This window comes from Trachemys scripta, chromosome 16, assembly GCF_013100865.1.
Source record: "Trachemys scripta elegans isolate TJP31775 chromosome 16, CAS_Tse_1.0, whole genome shotgun sequence".
Classification (NCBI taxonomy): domain Eukaryota; kingdom Metazoa; phylum Chordata; order Testudines; family Emydidae; genus Trachemys; species Trachemys scripta.
This window is the reverse complement of record NC_048313.1, coordinates 18464342-18479163: the sequence shown is the minus strand read 5'-3', so window position 1 is coordinate 18479163 and position 14822 is coordinate 18464342. Positions and strand designations below refer to the sequence as shown.

General features: G+C 47.9%; 1 protein-coding gene across 1 annotated transcript; it reads left to right on the top strand.

The window, feature by feature from the left end:
• Positions 1–476: 476 nt before the first annotated feature.
• On the top strand, positions 477–14557 carry LOC117888459 (keratin, type II cytoskeletal 5-like). Its single transcript, XM_034791877.1, has 9 exons — positions 477–993; positions 2124–2332; positions 5341–5401; positions 7846–7941; positions 8237–8401; positions 9471–9596; positions 10315–10535; positions 11565–11599; positions 13238–14557. Exons 1-9 carry the CDS (start codon positions 529–531, stop codon positions 13462–13464), a joined length of 1605 nt encoding a protein of 534 aa, XP_034647768.1. The 5' UTR covers positions 477–528; the 3' UTR covers positions 13465–14557.
• The last annotated feature ends 265 nt before the right edge of the window (positions 14558–14822 follow it).

The window sequence follows — 14822 nt, the reverse complement described above, 5'->3', positions numbered from 1 at the left end:
GGCACGACACACTTTGATCATGGTGGTAGTTGTGCCTAAGGACTGGACAAAGACAGTCATCCCTGGAAGCAGAAGGGTGGCCAAGCAGGTCTGTTCTGAAGCAAAAAATACCAATGGTGCTGTCTCAGCAGCTATAACTTTCCTACTTAATTCCCCTCAGCTTGGAAAATGAAAGGCTGTTTGTGCAGAGTTAAAAGCAAACCCTGAGGGAGCCCTTGGAATTTTTTTTTTAAATAATCTCTGCTCTGAAAAGTACAGGTTGGAAAATTCTGGTCAGCTTTATGAGTTTATAGGTTGCCAGGATATTATGTTCCAGGTCAGCCCAGTGATTAGCGGGTTGGGAAAGATGGGCCACTGCCAGGCATACCAAACAGATTAATTCAGCCAAATGATCTGAGACCGTCTGTGACCAAGCCCACCTCTTCAAACAGATAAAAAGGGGGAACACTCCAGACCCAAGCACAGAAGAATCTCTCTCCTCCTTTGCATCTCATCCCAACCGCTCCTCACACCTTACGATCGGAAGCCATGGCTCAGAAAACCATCAGCATTAGGTCAGGTGGAGCCACTAGGAATTTTAGTGCCTCCTCCGCCGTTATCCCAGGTAGCCGAACCAGCTTCAGCTCCATCTCTGTTTCCCGGGGAGGTGGCGGAGGCCTGGGAAGGGTCTGTGGTGGTGGTTTTGGCAGCAGGAGCTTCCATGGTCTAGGTGGCAGCAAAAGAATTTCCGTTAGCGGAGGCTATCGCGCTGTTAGATCTGGATATGGTTATGGGTTAGGTTACGGTGGGGCTGGGTATAGGATTGGCGGAGCTGGATATGGGTTTGGTGGTGGATTCGCACCCGGCGCTGGTGGCATCCATGAAGTCACTGTCAACCAGAACCTCCTGGCGCCCCTCAACCTGGAGATCGACCACACCATCCAGAAGGTGCGGAAGGAGGAGAAGGAGCAGATCAAGACCCTCAACAATAAATTTGCGTCCTTCATCGACAAGGTAAGGCATGATCAGCTTCATCCGTGAAGACTCTCCTGGCATGCACGCCATTGGCTAGTCAAGATATGTTAAATGTTCTATGATTCATATTGTTCTCTGTTAGGAGTGACAAAATCTTCAGTCAGTTCATATCTGGGTTTTCACTCTGCATCCTGGTCAGGTCCAGGGCATTAGTTCCACCTGCTACAAGGTTCCGGCCAGCCATGAAATATGGATTTCGATCCTTCATCGTCCCGTCTCTCAGAGTTCTGTAGCATTTGCATGGGAAGTGCTAGATTCTTGAAATTTTCTACTCACACACTTAGCTGGGGAAAATAATTTTGTTCTTTAAAACAGACAAGTTAAAATAGCATTACCATCTTGGAGAAAGCAGGCAAGTAGATTTTGTGCCAGGGCTGGTCCATTTCCATTATACATTTGCACGGCTGTGCATCTCTCTGAGCCTGTTTTCTTGCAAAAAAAATACATTGTCTAACAATTTGCATAAGACTATTGATTGAACATGAAGTTTAAAATAAATTGTAGTGCCTCGCTTTTAAGTCCCACCTAAAATAGCATATTTATTATTTATTAAGCACCCAAAAATGTGAATGAGATGTAAAGGAAGATAAGGACGCAGTCCCAAGAGCTTAAAATGTAAAATGTTTCCTGATGCTACAGTGTTGTTGTAGCTGTGTCAGTCCCAGGATATTAGAGAGACAAGATAGGTGAGGTAATATCTTTTATTGGCCCAACTTCTGTTGATGAGAGAGACAAGCTTTTGAGCTTATGCAGAGCTCTTCTTCAGGTGACAATAGAGCTCGGTGTAGATTGTCTTTGTCACCGACATAAGTTGGTCCAATAAAAGATATTATCTCACCCACCTTGTGTCTCTACTGGCACGACAATATACACACATTTATCTAGACAGATAGAAACAATTGACTATTAGCCCCCGTTTTTCTGACTTGTGTGGTTGTGTATTAGATGTACATGCCCATTTAAAGCCATAATGCACGTAAGACAAAGTCCCGGACCAGAAGACCTTCAAGTCTAGTTCATAAGAAGCGTGGCTGAAGTTTTGTCTCTTTTTTTTGGTAAGTTGATGAGGCTACTTCAAATGCTTCGGTATTTTGTCTGATGGGATTCAGGTCCGGTTCCTGGAGCAGCAGAATAAGGTGCTGGAGACCAAATGGTGCCTGTTGCAGGAGCAAAAAACCGCAAAAAGTAATATTGAACCCATGTTTGAGGCTTACATCAATAATTTGAGGAGGCAGCTAGAAGCTCTTGGAGGTGAAAGACTTCGGCTGGATGGAGAGCTGAAGAACATGCAGGACACCGTAGAAGATTTCAGGATCAGGTAAGCAAAACTGGAAGGAATTATATTCTGCTACGCAATGCTATGCTATTGTACTCAAATTCTTATGCCACACCCATTGGTGTCGTACCAAAAAACAAAGGCCAGGTCTGCGCTACAAACTTATACTGGCATCATTACGTCACTCAGTGACTATCTGGGAGCTAAGTTCTTTTGAAAATCTGGCCCTTAGTCAATGTGAGTTTTGCTATTGATTTCAGCAGAGCCAGGATTTCGCCATTAGTATTTCAGTGGTTAGTAGGGGGGTATCCATCTGATCCCTTCTTTATTGTGTTCCAGTCGTACCTTGGACATGCAGCTCTCAGGCATCTTTTGTAATGGGAATCAGTGAACATAGAGCTAAAAATTGTGGATCTAAACCCAGAAAAACTAGGGGCTGGAACTTGGAATGGACTGTTGTTCGTAATAATAAGATGCACTTTCTGCAATCTAGTCCCTCTAGCCTATGCTAGTCAATTTCCCACCTCTAGTGCAGCATGCCTGGAGGTAGCGATAGGAGGAGTACTAGTTCAGACAGAGCACCAGTGTTTCAACTCACCGTGTCATGCCACTAGGATTAGATGGCACGATGGTTAAAAAGCAGGTGGCTGGTCTGTATTAGAGCTGTCACCAGTTATCACCAGTAAAGGTGCAATGGTAGCAGGAAATTGTAGGAAGTGAGGTCTAGAGCAGAGGTTCTCAAACTGAGGGGTGGGCCCCTTTGGGGGGTGTGTGGGCTGAAAGTATTCGGGGTGGTGGTGGAACTTACTGCACACATTTTACCCATGCATCCGAAGAAGTGAGGTTTTTACCCACGAAAGCTTATGCCCAAATCAATCTGTTAGTCTTTAAGGTGCCACCAGACTCCTTGTTGTTTTTGTAGATACAGACTAACACAGCTACCCCCTGATACTTGACATTTACCCATAGCAATGAATAGGGGTCTACTTATATTGTGGAAAAATCACAAATTTTTTGTGGGTTGGTCAGGGCATAAAGAGCGGATGTGTTCATACAGTTGTATGTTCCTTGCCACCCTTACTTCTGTGCTGCTGCTGACAGCAACGCTGCCTTCAGAGCTGGGCACCAGGCACTCTCTGCTCTCAAGGGTGGAGGGGACATAAAATACTACAGACATAAAGAAGGGGAGAGCAATCAAATAAGTTTGAGAACCACTGGTCTAGAGTAGATACTGTCTGCAACAGAGCAGAAGTGATGGACGTTAGTTCATTTAAGGAGGGTTCTTGCGTTCATTATGAAGTCGGCTGGGGTCAATGCAGGAATTACTGGGTGAAATTCTACGGTTTGTGTGACTCAGAAAGTTGAACTTAACCATCACAATGATCCCTTCAGGCCTTGAAATCTATGAATCTCGGGATCCGTTTCCAGGGATGGACCGCACAGTCCCAAGGGTTCACTCTGGCCCCCATTTAGGAAGACTGAGCATGCTCACATGGACTGAGCATGCTCAGTAACACAGCTGAAGCCGGCTGCCCTCACTCCCCCACTCTCAGCAGGCACGGGTCGTCTCTGAGGAAAGCATGTGCATAAGTGCTCTGCTGAATAGGGCTGACTTTGGAGCCCCTATCCTGAAATTATCCCCTAGAATCTCTGGCTAACGAGAAAAGGCTGTGGCTTATTTCATGGGTGTACGTGGAGGTGGGGAGTTGAAAGGAGCATGGGAGATGATTGCTCTCCTTGTCGATTTTTATTTTAGTGGGTTTTGGGGGGCGTTGTTCAGTTGACTTTTTTTTAACAAATTTGTCCCACAACAAGAAATACATACTCAGTTTGGCTTTTACAAAAAATAGGCACGTGCTGAACGAATTTTCCTTGTGTAGCAGCTAAGGCCTGGTCTACACTGGGGAAGGGGGATCGATCTAAGATACGCAACTTCAGCTACGAGAATAGCGTAGCTGAAGTCGACGTATCTTAGATCGACTTACCTCCCATCCTCACGGTGCGGGATCGACGGCCACGGCTCTCCCATCGACTCCGCTTCCGACTCTCGCCCTGGTGGAGTTCCGGAGTTGACGGGGAGCGTGTTCGGGAATCGATTTATTACGTCTAGACGAGATGCGATAAATCGATCCCCGATAGATCGATCGCTACCCGCCGATCCGGCGGGTAGTGTGGCTGTACCCTGCGATACATAGAAACCTATGCAGGCTGCAACTTTGTTCAGTCATAACGCCATCTAATGGGTGTTGTATTCCCGAGGCGGGGGCGTCTGAAATCCATGAAGAGTCAGGCCTGCCTGACTTGTTTTATTAGCTGCACAAAATCTCTCTTTAAATTGTAGCTCTTAATCTCCCCCCAATGAATTAACTTATGGCGGGCTGGGCAGCCGTCCGTGTTTACTGTTAGCCTTTATACTCCTGCAAGTGCTCAGTGGTACCGCTATGTCCTACCAAACCGGAGAGTCAAATTCTGGACTCAGAGTCTGGATTCTTCATGTTCCAGAGACCCCCTGCATTTGCGGCTCCACTGAAGTCAACAGGACGACAGGCATCAGTGCAGAATCCGGCCCCTGCTGACTAACGCAGGCGTGGCACGGATGAGCTCAACCAGGGCTCCTCCCACCCCTTCCAGCCTGAGAAAAGTTACAGGGATTACAAGACTTCTTTCATGCAGGATGGAAAATTAGAGGAGGATAAAACATGCCTTTAATGAAGGGCTTGCAGGTTCTCTGATGACATCCTTCCATTGTCTGGCCCCAGGGTACCGTATTTGCAAGTAGGCTGGTCCTATACGCCTGCCACAATACAGGCAGAAGATACACAACATCATCCTGCTACTCCTTCTGATGTCCCAGGAGGCCTGTTCCCAGCTGGTAAATGGTCTCTCAGAACCGGCTCTGTCAATTTCATGGATAGCCACTGTAAATATCTTGGCCATTAGTAACAACAGCCCAGGACATGCAAGGAAAAACATGTGGCAAGGGCTCGCAGAGGACGGTTATACTTACCCCAACTGTAACAAGGCTCCTGTCTCCCCTTCTTCCCGCCCAGGTACGAAGATGAGATCAACAAGCGCACGGCTGCAGAGAATGAGTTTGTGGTGCTCAAGAAGGTAAGAGATCTTGATGAAAAAGGAACAGGGGACTTATTTTTAAAAAGGAATCTTTGATAGCAGCCTTCAATTACCTGAAACGGGGGTTCCAAAGAGGATGGAGCTCGGCTGTTCTCACTGGTGGCAGATGACAGAACAAGGAGCAATGGTCTCAAGTTGCAGTGGGGGAGGTCTAGGTTGGATATTAGGAAACACTATTTCCCAAGGAGGATGGTGAAGCACTGGAATGGGTTCCCTAGGGAGGTGGTGGAATCTCCATCCTTAGAGGTTTTTAAGGCCCAGCTTGACAAAGCCCTGGCTGGGATGATTTAGTTGGGGTTGGTCCTGCTTTGAGCAGGGGGTTGGACTAGATGACCTGAGGTCTCTTCCAATCCTAATCTTCTATAAATCATTTATATTTGTTTTACCCTTTCAACCCTGAGAGATCAAAAGGTGCAGCGCTCCCCCCGCCATCCTCGCTGGAACCCTTCTTTTAGGCAAAGCTGGCGGAGCGGTCTGCCTCTCCTTCTGCCATCCAGCCAGGATAATGATGTGCCTCTGGATCAGCCAACAGCACCAGAACTTCCTCTCCTAGGGCCTGACCCAAAGCCCAGGGGACCAGCTCCCAAGGGACACTGAATCAGCCCCAGCTGTTAACCCTACCCTGGCTGTTCTGTCACTTCTCAGATTGACATTACCCCCATCTCTCCATGCATATTTAGAGCATTTACCCCCTCCCATCCAGCCAGCCATGCGCTCCCCATCACACACAGCCCCTGTCCAGCAATGGCTAGAAGTTAGTCTAGGAGCTGGGAGACCCAGCTTCAATTCCCTGCTCTGTTTCTTGGGGAAGTCACCTAGGCCCGAATGCGCAAAAGGAGTTAGATGCCTAAGGACCAGTTTGGGGACGACTCCCGCCAAGCCCCGTAGGCGCTGAAACTCACTCGGCGCCGAAACGTTTGCGGTGAAACCGAACCGATGTTTCTGCTGTTGAGCGAGAGCACGGCTCACTCCAGCTGGCCGCCCCGGAGCCTATCTCCCGCCTAAGACCTAGAGCGATTCACAGACCAGGGGACGACAGGCATTCGGCCGCCCTAAGTCACGTACAGGGCCCGATACGATAGGCCTCCTCTAGTTCACACAAAACAGCTGGGAGGGAGACCTCCCTCCTAGCTTTTAGCCCACTGGTTAAGGGATGTGGGCGATCCCCAATTCAGGTCCTCCCTCAGCTGACGGGGAGAAGTGATTTGAAGAGGGAATTGCTGCCTCTCAGGTGAGTGCCCTAACCACTGAGTTACAGGATATTCTGATCTAGGGCTCCCTTACTCTCTCCTGGGAGCAGGGGAACTGGCTCCTGGGGCACCCACCTCCCAGGTGAGTCCTCTACCGACCAGGCTAAAGTCAACCTCCTGCTTGTGCATGAACTCGTTCGCTCTTTCTCTCTCTCTCACGCCTTCTTAGGCTACGTCGACATCTACACTGAACACCACTTGCGGCGGTGTATAGGGGACCTGTAGCTACACGCCGCAGCGAAGAGCAGGCTGCATCCACACCGGGGCGTAAAGCTGGGTGTGTCAGTGAAAGGCTCTGGCGGGGGGAAGCTGCAGGGAAAGACTCAGCACCAGGGAGCTGCCGGAGCCTTTCCCTGCGGTGGGGAAAGGCTCCGGCAGTGGGGCGGCAGTTGCAGGATACTACACTGTTAAAAACAGCCATGTAGACGGGGGAGGCACTGCTTGGGCAGGTAGAGAACCTGTAGGGGACATACCTGTGCACATACCTACAGGGCTCAGGCGTGTCTTTACGCACCTAAGCAGGACCTCACCATCTACCCTGCAATTTATACCTGTGCAGGGGGAGATGGGATGTGGAGTGTACGTACTCTAAGTGCCACCAAAAGCAGGATGCAGTGTAGACGCACCTTCAAAGAGTCAGAGTCATCTGCGCATCACGATGGCTAACTCCTTTTGTGCCTTCAGGCCTTAGTGGCTCTGTGCCTCACTTTTCCAGCTGTGAAATGGGGATAGCGCTTCCCCATCTCATAGGGACCCTGTGAGGCTAACTACATTACAAGACTGTGAGGTGCTCCGTAGCCTTGGTAACGGCAGCCATGTAAGTCCCTGAGGTCCTGAACAATCCAGGGGGCAATAGCCAAAGGTGCGTAAGGGAATTCAGTGCCCAGCGCCAATGGGATTTGGGTGTCTAACTCCCTCGGATTGCTTTGGAAATTCCATTCAATAGCTACAGGGAAGCTCTTTTATGGGGCCTGGGGCTGTGGGGAAAGAGACTGTTTAGAGCCGCTCAACATTTTGTCCACCGAAAGCTTTTTCATCCAAAACCCACAGAGATCAGAACGCCCATACATCTGGGTTGTTCTCCGGCAGCTTGTGTTAAAGCCCTGCTGGCCCTCATCGGGGAAAACAGCTGTGCGGTGTTTGGCTAGACCATCTCTGTTCCTATGTTTTCAGGATGTGGACATTGCCTACATGAACAAGGTGGAGCTGGAGGCTAAAGTGGACGCCCTGACTGACGAGGTCAACTTCCTGAGAGCTCTCTATGAAGCAGTAAGGACCGTTCTAATTTTCCCAAGTCTCCTGGGGCAAACATAATGCCATTTTTCACACACACACACACACACACACACACACACACACACACACACACACACACACAAGCCAACTTCACATCAGAGAGAATCAAACCACTCAGAAATACATGTTCATAGCCATGCGTGGTGTTTATAGGGCCGTGGTTCCCTTTATGTTGGTGTTTTACCATGCAACGTTTCTGTGAAGAAGACTCAAAACAGGAGAGGAGGCGAGATCCAGACCCCCAATGTCATTTTTCTTTGATTTCCAGGAATTAGCTCATTTGCAGTCGCAAATCTCTGACACTTCTGTCGTCCTTTCAATGGACAACAGCCGAAATCTGGACCTGGACGGCATCATCGCAGAGGTCAAAGCTCAGTACGAGGATATTGCTAATAGGAGCCGAGCTGAGGCAGAATCTTGGTACCAAACCAAGGTGAGTGGCACTGGAGTTCTGAGAGTTTGGACTATAATATTCATCACTAGGTTTGGTGTTCGTCAAACCAGTTTTCTGCAGAAAAGTGTCGTTTCAACCAAAGCGAAAATTTCCGCAGAATTGTTATCGATCCAGACAACATTTTTAAAAAAAGAATCGGGGGGGAAAGTTTCAACATTTTCAGAACACATTTTGATTTTGAAATGACTTCTTGTTTCAAATGTATGTTATTTTATTGCTTAAAAATAATTTAAAAGGGGGTCAAAATGGAAACGTAACATTGAATTCATCGAAGCTGACCCAAAACACAACGGAGGGGGGGCATTTGGGGGTGAAAGATTTTGAAATTTTGACTTTTTGCCCCAATTCAGGACAATTCTGTAATGGTTGTTTTTAAGCTCAAAAGTTTTTGCAGGATGGAAAAGGACGCCCCAAGAACAGACCTAGGGTTTCACATGGCAATGCACACATGGAGGCTATCACATCCTGCCTTTCACACCGTCACCCTTATACTGATATTTTTAGTATGCTAACTTGATCAGAGCTAGAGCGGATATGTCTACCTAAGCTGGAAACTACACCCCCAGTGTAGATACACCCTTAGAAACCCATTTCACCTCCTGGCCATATGGACCTTGAATTTCTTACTGGGACAGGGGAATGGTGAAATGCGTTACAGTTTCTAAGCAAGAACTGAATTTTAGGATATATCTACATTTGGGCCTGGGCTGTGATTCCCAGCTCATGTAGACATACTAACCCACCTGGAACCTGTGGGTATATACTCGGGGCAGCTAGCCCGGGCCACCATTGCCACTGCCCTTGTGACCCCAACAACACTCCTATTTTTAGCACACCAGCTCAATGCAAGCTAGCGCAAGTATGTCTATGCAAGCTGGGAATCACACCCCTAGCTCCGAGCGTCAGTGTAGCTTCACTCAAAGGAAGAGGTGGAAGAAATCGGTTCCCTTCAATAGTTTCCAGTGGCTCGCTGTGATCCCCTATGATGCCGATTTCACCCTCCTCTCCATGTCTGACTCTGCCACCTCTATCCCCCCGTCTATCACAGTATGAGGAGCTGCAGCTGACCGCTGGCAGACATGGGGACGACCTGCGGAACACCAAGATCGAGATCTCTGAGATGAACCGCATGATTCAGAGGCTTCGCTCTGAAATTGACAATGTGAAGAAGCAGGCACGTCTGCGTGATGGTTACATTCTGGGACGTGGGCGGAGGGGAAGGAGGGATCTCAGAATTTCAGGACTGGAATCCCTCCTAGGAATCCAGGACTGCCTTAGCAGCAGCTCCATGCTACCAGGGGTGTGAGAGGTGATGGCTGGAGCATGCTGTCCTCCAGCAATAACGGGCACTGTGGGTTGCTGGCCTGGGACTCAGGAGAGATGGGTTCAAATCCCGACTCTGCCACTGGCCTGCAGGTGACCTTGGGCAAGTCATATCACCTTTCTGCTTCAGTTTCCCCTTCTGTAAAATGGGGATAATAGCACTCACCTCCTGTGTAAAGGGCTTTGAGAACTACTGAGGAAAAAGCACAATATAAGAGGTAAGGATTATTATGATGATGGTCCCGAGGGGTGTTACAAAACAAAATAAGTTACACAGTCCTGAGATTGTTCTAGGGGACAGGCACTCGAGGGGGTGTCAAGCCTAGAGATCTAGGGAGTGCAGCGGTGGCTTAAAGGCACCAAATGGAGATCTGGGCCAATCTCTTTAACCTTGAGTTTCATACTGAGTCGAGAGATACATCCACACAGTTCAACGATACAGGCCACAAGCTTGCAAGCATTCTTGCCATCCCTGATTGGTCCCACTGAAGTGATCAGGCTGTTAGATTGCAAATTCACACGTGCTCCCAATGGGATTCATTCACCGTACGCATTTCCTACCTTCGCAGTGCGCCAGTCTGCAGACAGCCATTGCCGATGCCGAGCAGCGCGGCGAACTAGCCCTTAAAGATGCCCAGGCAAAACTGGCTGAGCTGGAGGAAGCCCTGCAGAAGGCCAAGGCAGACATGGCGCGTCAGCTGCGGGAGTACCAGGAGCTGATGAACGTCAAGCTGGCGCTGGATATCGAGATCGCCACCTACAGGAAACTGCTGGAAGGAGAGGAGAGCAGGTGGGTGGTATATACATTAGAGCTGGCTGAAAAAAATGCCTTAAAACATTTTTGGACAGAAAATGGCTTCTCGGTTTAAATTTTTGCAAAAAAAAAAAAAACCCCAAAGTCCAAAAATTTCAATTGCCGAAAAGGAAATATTTTCACATTCCCACTGAAAACGCCAAAAAAATTCAGAGGGGCGGGGGAGTCGAGGGGAGGAAGATTGGTCTGGGGATGAAGTAAGCAAAACCCTGAAGAGTCTCAGAGATATTTTTTGATAAAATGGGGAAAGGGGTCGTTTTTGTTGAATTTTTTTGCAGGGAAAAAGACATCATTTCTCAACAGCCAGCTCTAAAAGGCAGCCCTCCAGTCTGCCACAGGAAGAGGAGTTAATTAAGGCCTGTGAATGTGGGACACAATTCGATGCTCAGAGGATGAAATTGAATCCAGATCAGATGGCCAAAAATATTGCATGTGCACCACTTAAGCCGCTGAGGGTATGTCTACACAGCAACTAGACACCCGTGGCTGGCCAGTTGACTCAGGTTCATGGGGCTTGGGCTGTGGGGCTGTTTTGTTGATGTGTAGACGTCTGGGTTCTGGCTGGAGCCCGGGCTCTAGGATTAGGAGGCAATGAAATAGGCCTGCAGCCCGAGCCCCGTGACCCCAAGTCAGCTGGCATGGGCTGACCACAAGTTTTTCTTTGCTGTGTAGACATATCCTTAGGTGTGACATAGGTCTTTGGCACTGGCCCTCTGCCCAGTGGTGAATTTCACTACTTAGGGACAGATCTTCCACTGATGGAAACATTAGGGTTCATCAGCTGAGGTTCTGGTCCTAAAACTGTATTTCAAATTTCAAACATAGAATGTATTGAACTTCCTACAAGTTAATGGGTATCGTTGGTGTCTGAACTTACCAAGGAAGACAGGTCTTACTGTAGTGCTAAATGTCTTAGCCTTCTAAATGACTCAGTACCACAATCCTGGGGGGCAAACTGCTTATAACAATCATAATAACACCTTTCTTCTTCCCGCCCCCCAACAGGCTAGCCGGAGAAGGTGTTGGTGCAGTGAACATCTGTAAGTATTCTGGCTCCCAAATGCTAGACGCTCAATGAGATGACAACTCAAAGAGAGTCGTTATTCCTAGGGAGAGCTAGGGTTTGCTGATAGTGCAGAGCACAAAGGGATGGCGATCAATTGTTCTCCGTGTCCACTGAAAGTAGGACAAGATGTAACGGGCTTAATTTGCAGCAAGAGAGATTGAGGTTAGACATTAGGAAAAACTTTCTAATTATAAGGGTAGTTAAACTCTGGAATAGGTTTCCAAGGGAGGATGTGGAATCCCAGTCATTGGAAGTTTTGAAGAACAAGTTGGACAAACCCCATCAGGGATGGTCTAGGGTTTCAGCCCCCAGGGGGAGGGATAGCTCAGTGGTTTGAGTATTGACCTGCTTAAACCCAGGGTTGTGAGTTTGATCCTTGAGGGAATTATTTAGGGATATACAGCAAAAATCTGTCTGGGGTTGGTTCTGCTTTGAGCAGCAGGTTGGACTAGATGACCTGCCAAGGTTCCTTCTAACCTTTATATTCTTTGGTCCTACCTCAGCACAGGGGGCTGGACTTGATGACCTCTCAAGGTCCCTTCTCACCCTACATTTTTATGATTCTATATAAGGCTGCAATGGTAGCAGATATCAGAGCGGTAACCGTGTTAGTCTGTATCCACAAAAACAACGAATTGTTTTTGTGAATTCGTTGTTTTTGTGGATACAGACTAACACGGCTACCCCTCTGATACTTGGTACCATCCAAAGTAGCAGATATGTAATGAATTCAGGGTTTTGCAGCTCTGTATGGCACTGTTGAGACAGCAGCACCCCGAATATTTCTCTTAGGTCCGGTCTTGAACCTGAGAACGTCTCATCATGTATTTGGGGTGCAAATCACTCTTGTGCAAAGGGGCAAGCACAAGGCACGTGAACCTCCTAAATCCCACAAAAGTGATGCAGAGTCCCTCTGTGTCAGAGCGTGAACAATAGTGATTTCCACCCTTGGGCCTACGGAAGGCAGTCAGAATACTCGTGTGAGAAAGGGCTACTATCAGTGGAATGGAATGCAAGGGTCTTGCCCCGAGAGCACATTTTGTGACCAGAAACCAACAAACCAACAAGAATCTAGAATTAGACCCAAGGTCTGGAGGGTAAAGATTGAAAGGGTCCTATTGAAGGGTCCTATTGAAGGGTCCTAAATGGGTCCTATTCTGCTCTCAGTGAACCATTGAGGTTAGCAAAGTCGTAAAATCAGTATAAATGGGAAGAATTGGGGCCGTACTACATCGTTTGGCCCAACAACTGGTAAGGCGAAAAAGCAGGAGAAGCATATGGGTCCATCTCAGAGAGACAGGTACTTGTAGACCAGGAAAGGAGAAGGGTTAAATTAAATGAGCAAAGGGGAAACTAAGGGAAGGCAAAATTAGAAGGCCTGATTTCAACGGGATTTAGTAACCCGCCCCCTGCGAGGGGAGAACAGAGACTCTGCGTGAGTATTAGGCAACTGCATAGTAGCGAAATATACTAGACAGCGGGAGGATCTCCAAGGGAACCGGTGGAAACCCCCCAGCTTCAGCCGTTTGAAACAAAAGGTTTGCCTTTTCTTCTGTGACTGGCAGGCTGCTGCTCCGTGCCATCTAAACCTCCGCTTTCTTCTGCTTCACAGCTGTGGTCACCTCGGCCGGTGGAAGTAGCTACGGCACTGGGGGTGGGATGGGCCTGGGGGTCGGGCTGGGAAATGCATCCGGACTCGGCTACGGCATTGGAGGAAGCAGCTTCAGCGCCAGCAGCGGGAGGGGTCTGGTGGGAGGATTCAGCGCCGGAGGGGGAAGCAGCTCCAGCATGAAGATCGTCTCAAAAACCACCTCCACCAAAAAGAGCATCCGCAGCTAAAGTGCCGACCAAGCCCCCCATTCACCCCAGCCTGAAGAAATATGACACTGCCTCCTCATGGCAGCACAGCCCAAACCATCTCCAAGGCACAGGCTTGAAGGGGAGGAAAAGATCCCATGAAATACCATTTAAGAGCTGCACGAGTCACATTCCCCGTAGGTGAGGCATTATTGGCTTTAGGAGGACGAGCCCTTTCTCCACACCGCTTAACTCACAGGTGTAGCGCATCAAACCCCAGCCTTAACGGCTTCATGCAAATTCTGAATGAATAATCGGCCCTGCTGGTTAACGAGTTCCAGGGCGGCAGAACTTGGCTCATCAAAATTAACAGATTTTGATCCTATTCCTGTTCTTGCTTGGATCAGTGTTAATCCGGACTAATGTCAAATCCAGATTTACATCAGTGTAACTGGCTACATGTAAACGTTTTTACTCTAAATAAACATCAGGCTTGCCTAGTGAGTCATGTTTCCATCTTTGTGCTCCATATTAGTCAACCAACAGAGACCTCTCTCTCCCCCTAGTGCTTGGGAGGTGCAATATCTCTCACCAGTGGGTTTGGCGAACAGGTGTGTTACATCTAGTCAGAGGCAGTCTTAATATTTCTGATTTCATCTTGCTCCTCCATATCCCCTTTCTCTCTGGGGTATTTCTCTCACACTCCCTTCATCATATAATATAGTCTTCGTTTCCACTGGTTCGTCTTCTATACTAGACAACCGCTTGCTTAATTGTCAGTGGATTCGCTACTCAGTCCTCGTAACTCACGCCTATATTCAATGGGGCATTAGCACCAACCCAGCCACGGTTTTCTAGATCCTGTGGAAACCTCACAATTGAATCAAGCTCCTCTCTGTCAGCCAGGAGAGCTTGAACATGAAGTAGAGATGACACAAGATCTATGGTTTATATGTGCACAGTAACAAATACGCAGAAACTAAAGGGTGAACATTATGCTTTGGTGACCGTTACGAGCTGTATCACATGTAAACAATGTCTGTATTTCATTGCCTGTGTTCTCCGCTTGTGTTTTTACGGGGGGTGGAAGGGGGAGGAAGGTTCTGAGCTTTTATGTACCATGATCCCCATTACCACCGTTCCTATTACTTTATGCTTGTTGTGAAGTATCCTGATTTCATGAAACTTCTTCAATAAACTGCAATCAATCTATCTCTCTGCAATGTGGCTTTATGCTCTATTATGCAATTTACTCAAAAGCCTAACTTTATAACAAGTTTTATAAGACTGGCCCTCCGCACAGATGGAATTATTCATTACTTCCTATATTTTCCTCCTAGCTATTGCAGTCTGAAAGACAGAGTTAAGCCTAAGGTAACATTTAAATATTTGGTGGGAAT

What these genes read in the sequence shown, in the direction of transcription:
- LOC117888459 (XM_034791877.1), top strand. Translation starts at nt 529, where the DNA reads ATGGCTCAGAAAACCATCAGCATTAGGTCAGGTGGAGCCACTAGGAAT. An exon ending in GTAGAAGATTTCAGGATCAG is followed by an intron (nt 2,333 to 5,340) that starts GTAAGCAAAACT and finishes CTTCCCGCCCAG; the next exon opens with GTACGAAGATGAGATCAACA. An exon ending in AGTTTGTGGTGCTCAAGAAG is followed by an intron (nt 5,402 to 7,845) that starts GTAAGAGATCTT and finishes CTATGTTTTCAG; the next exon opens with GATGTGGACATTGCCTACAT.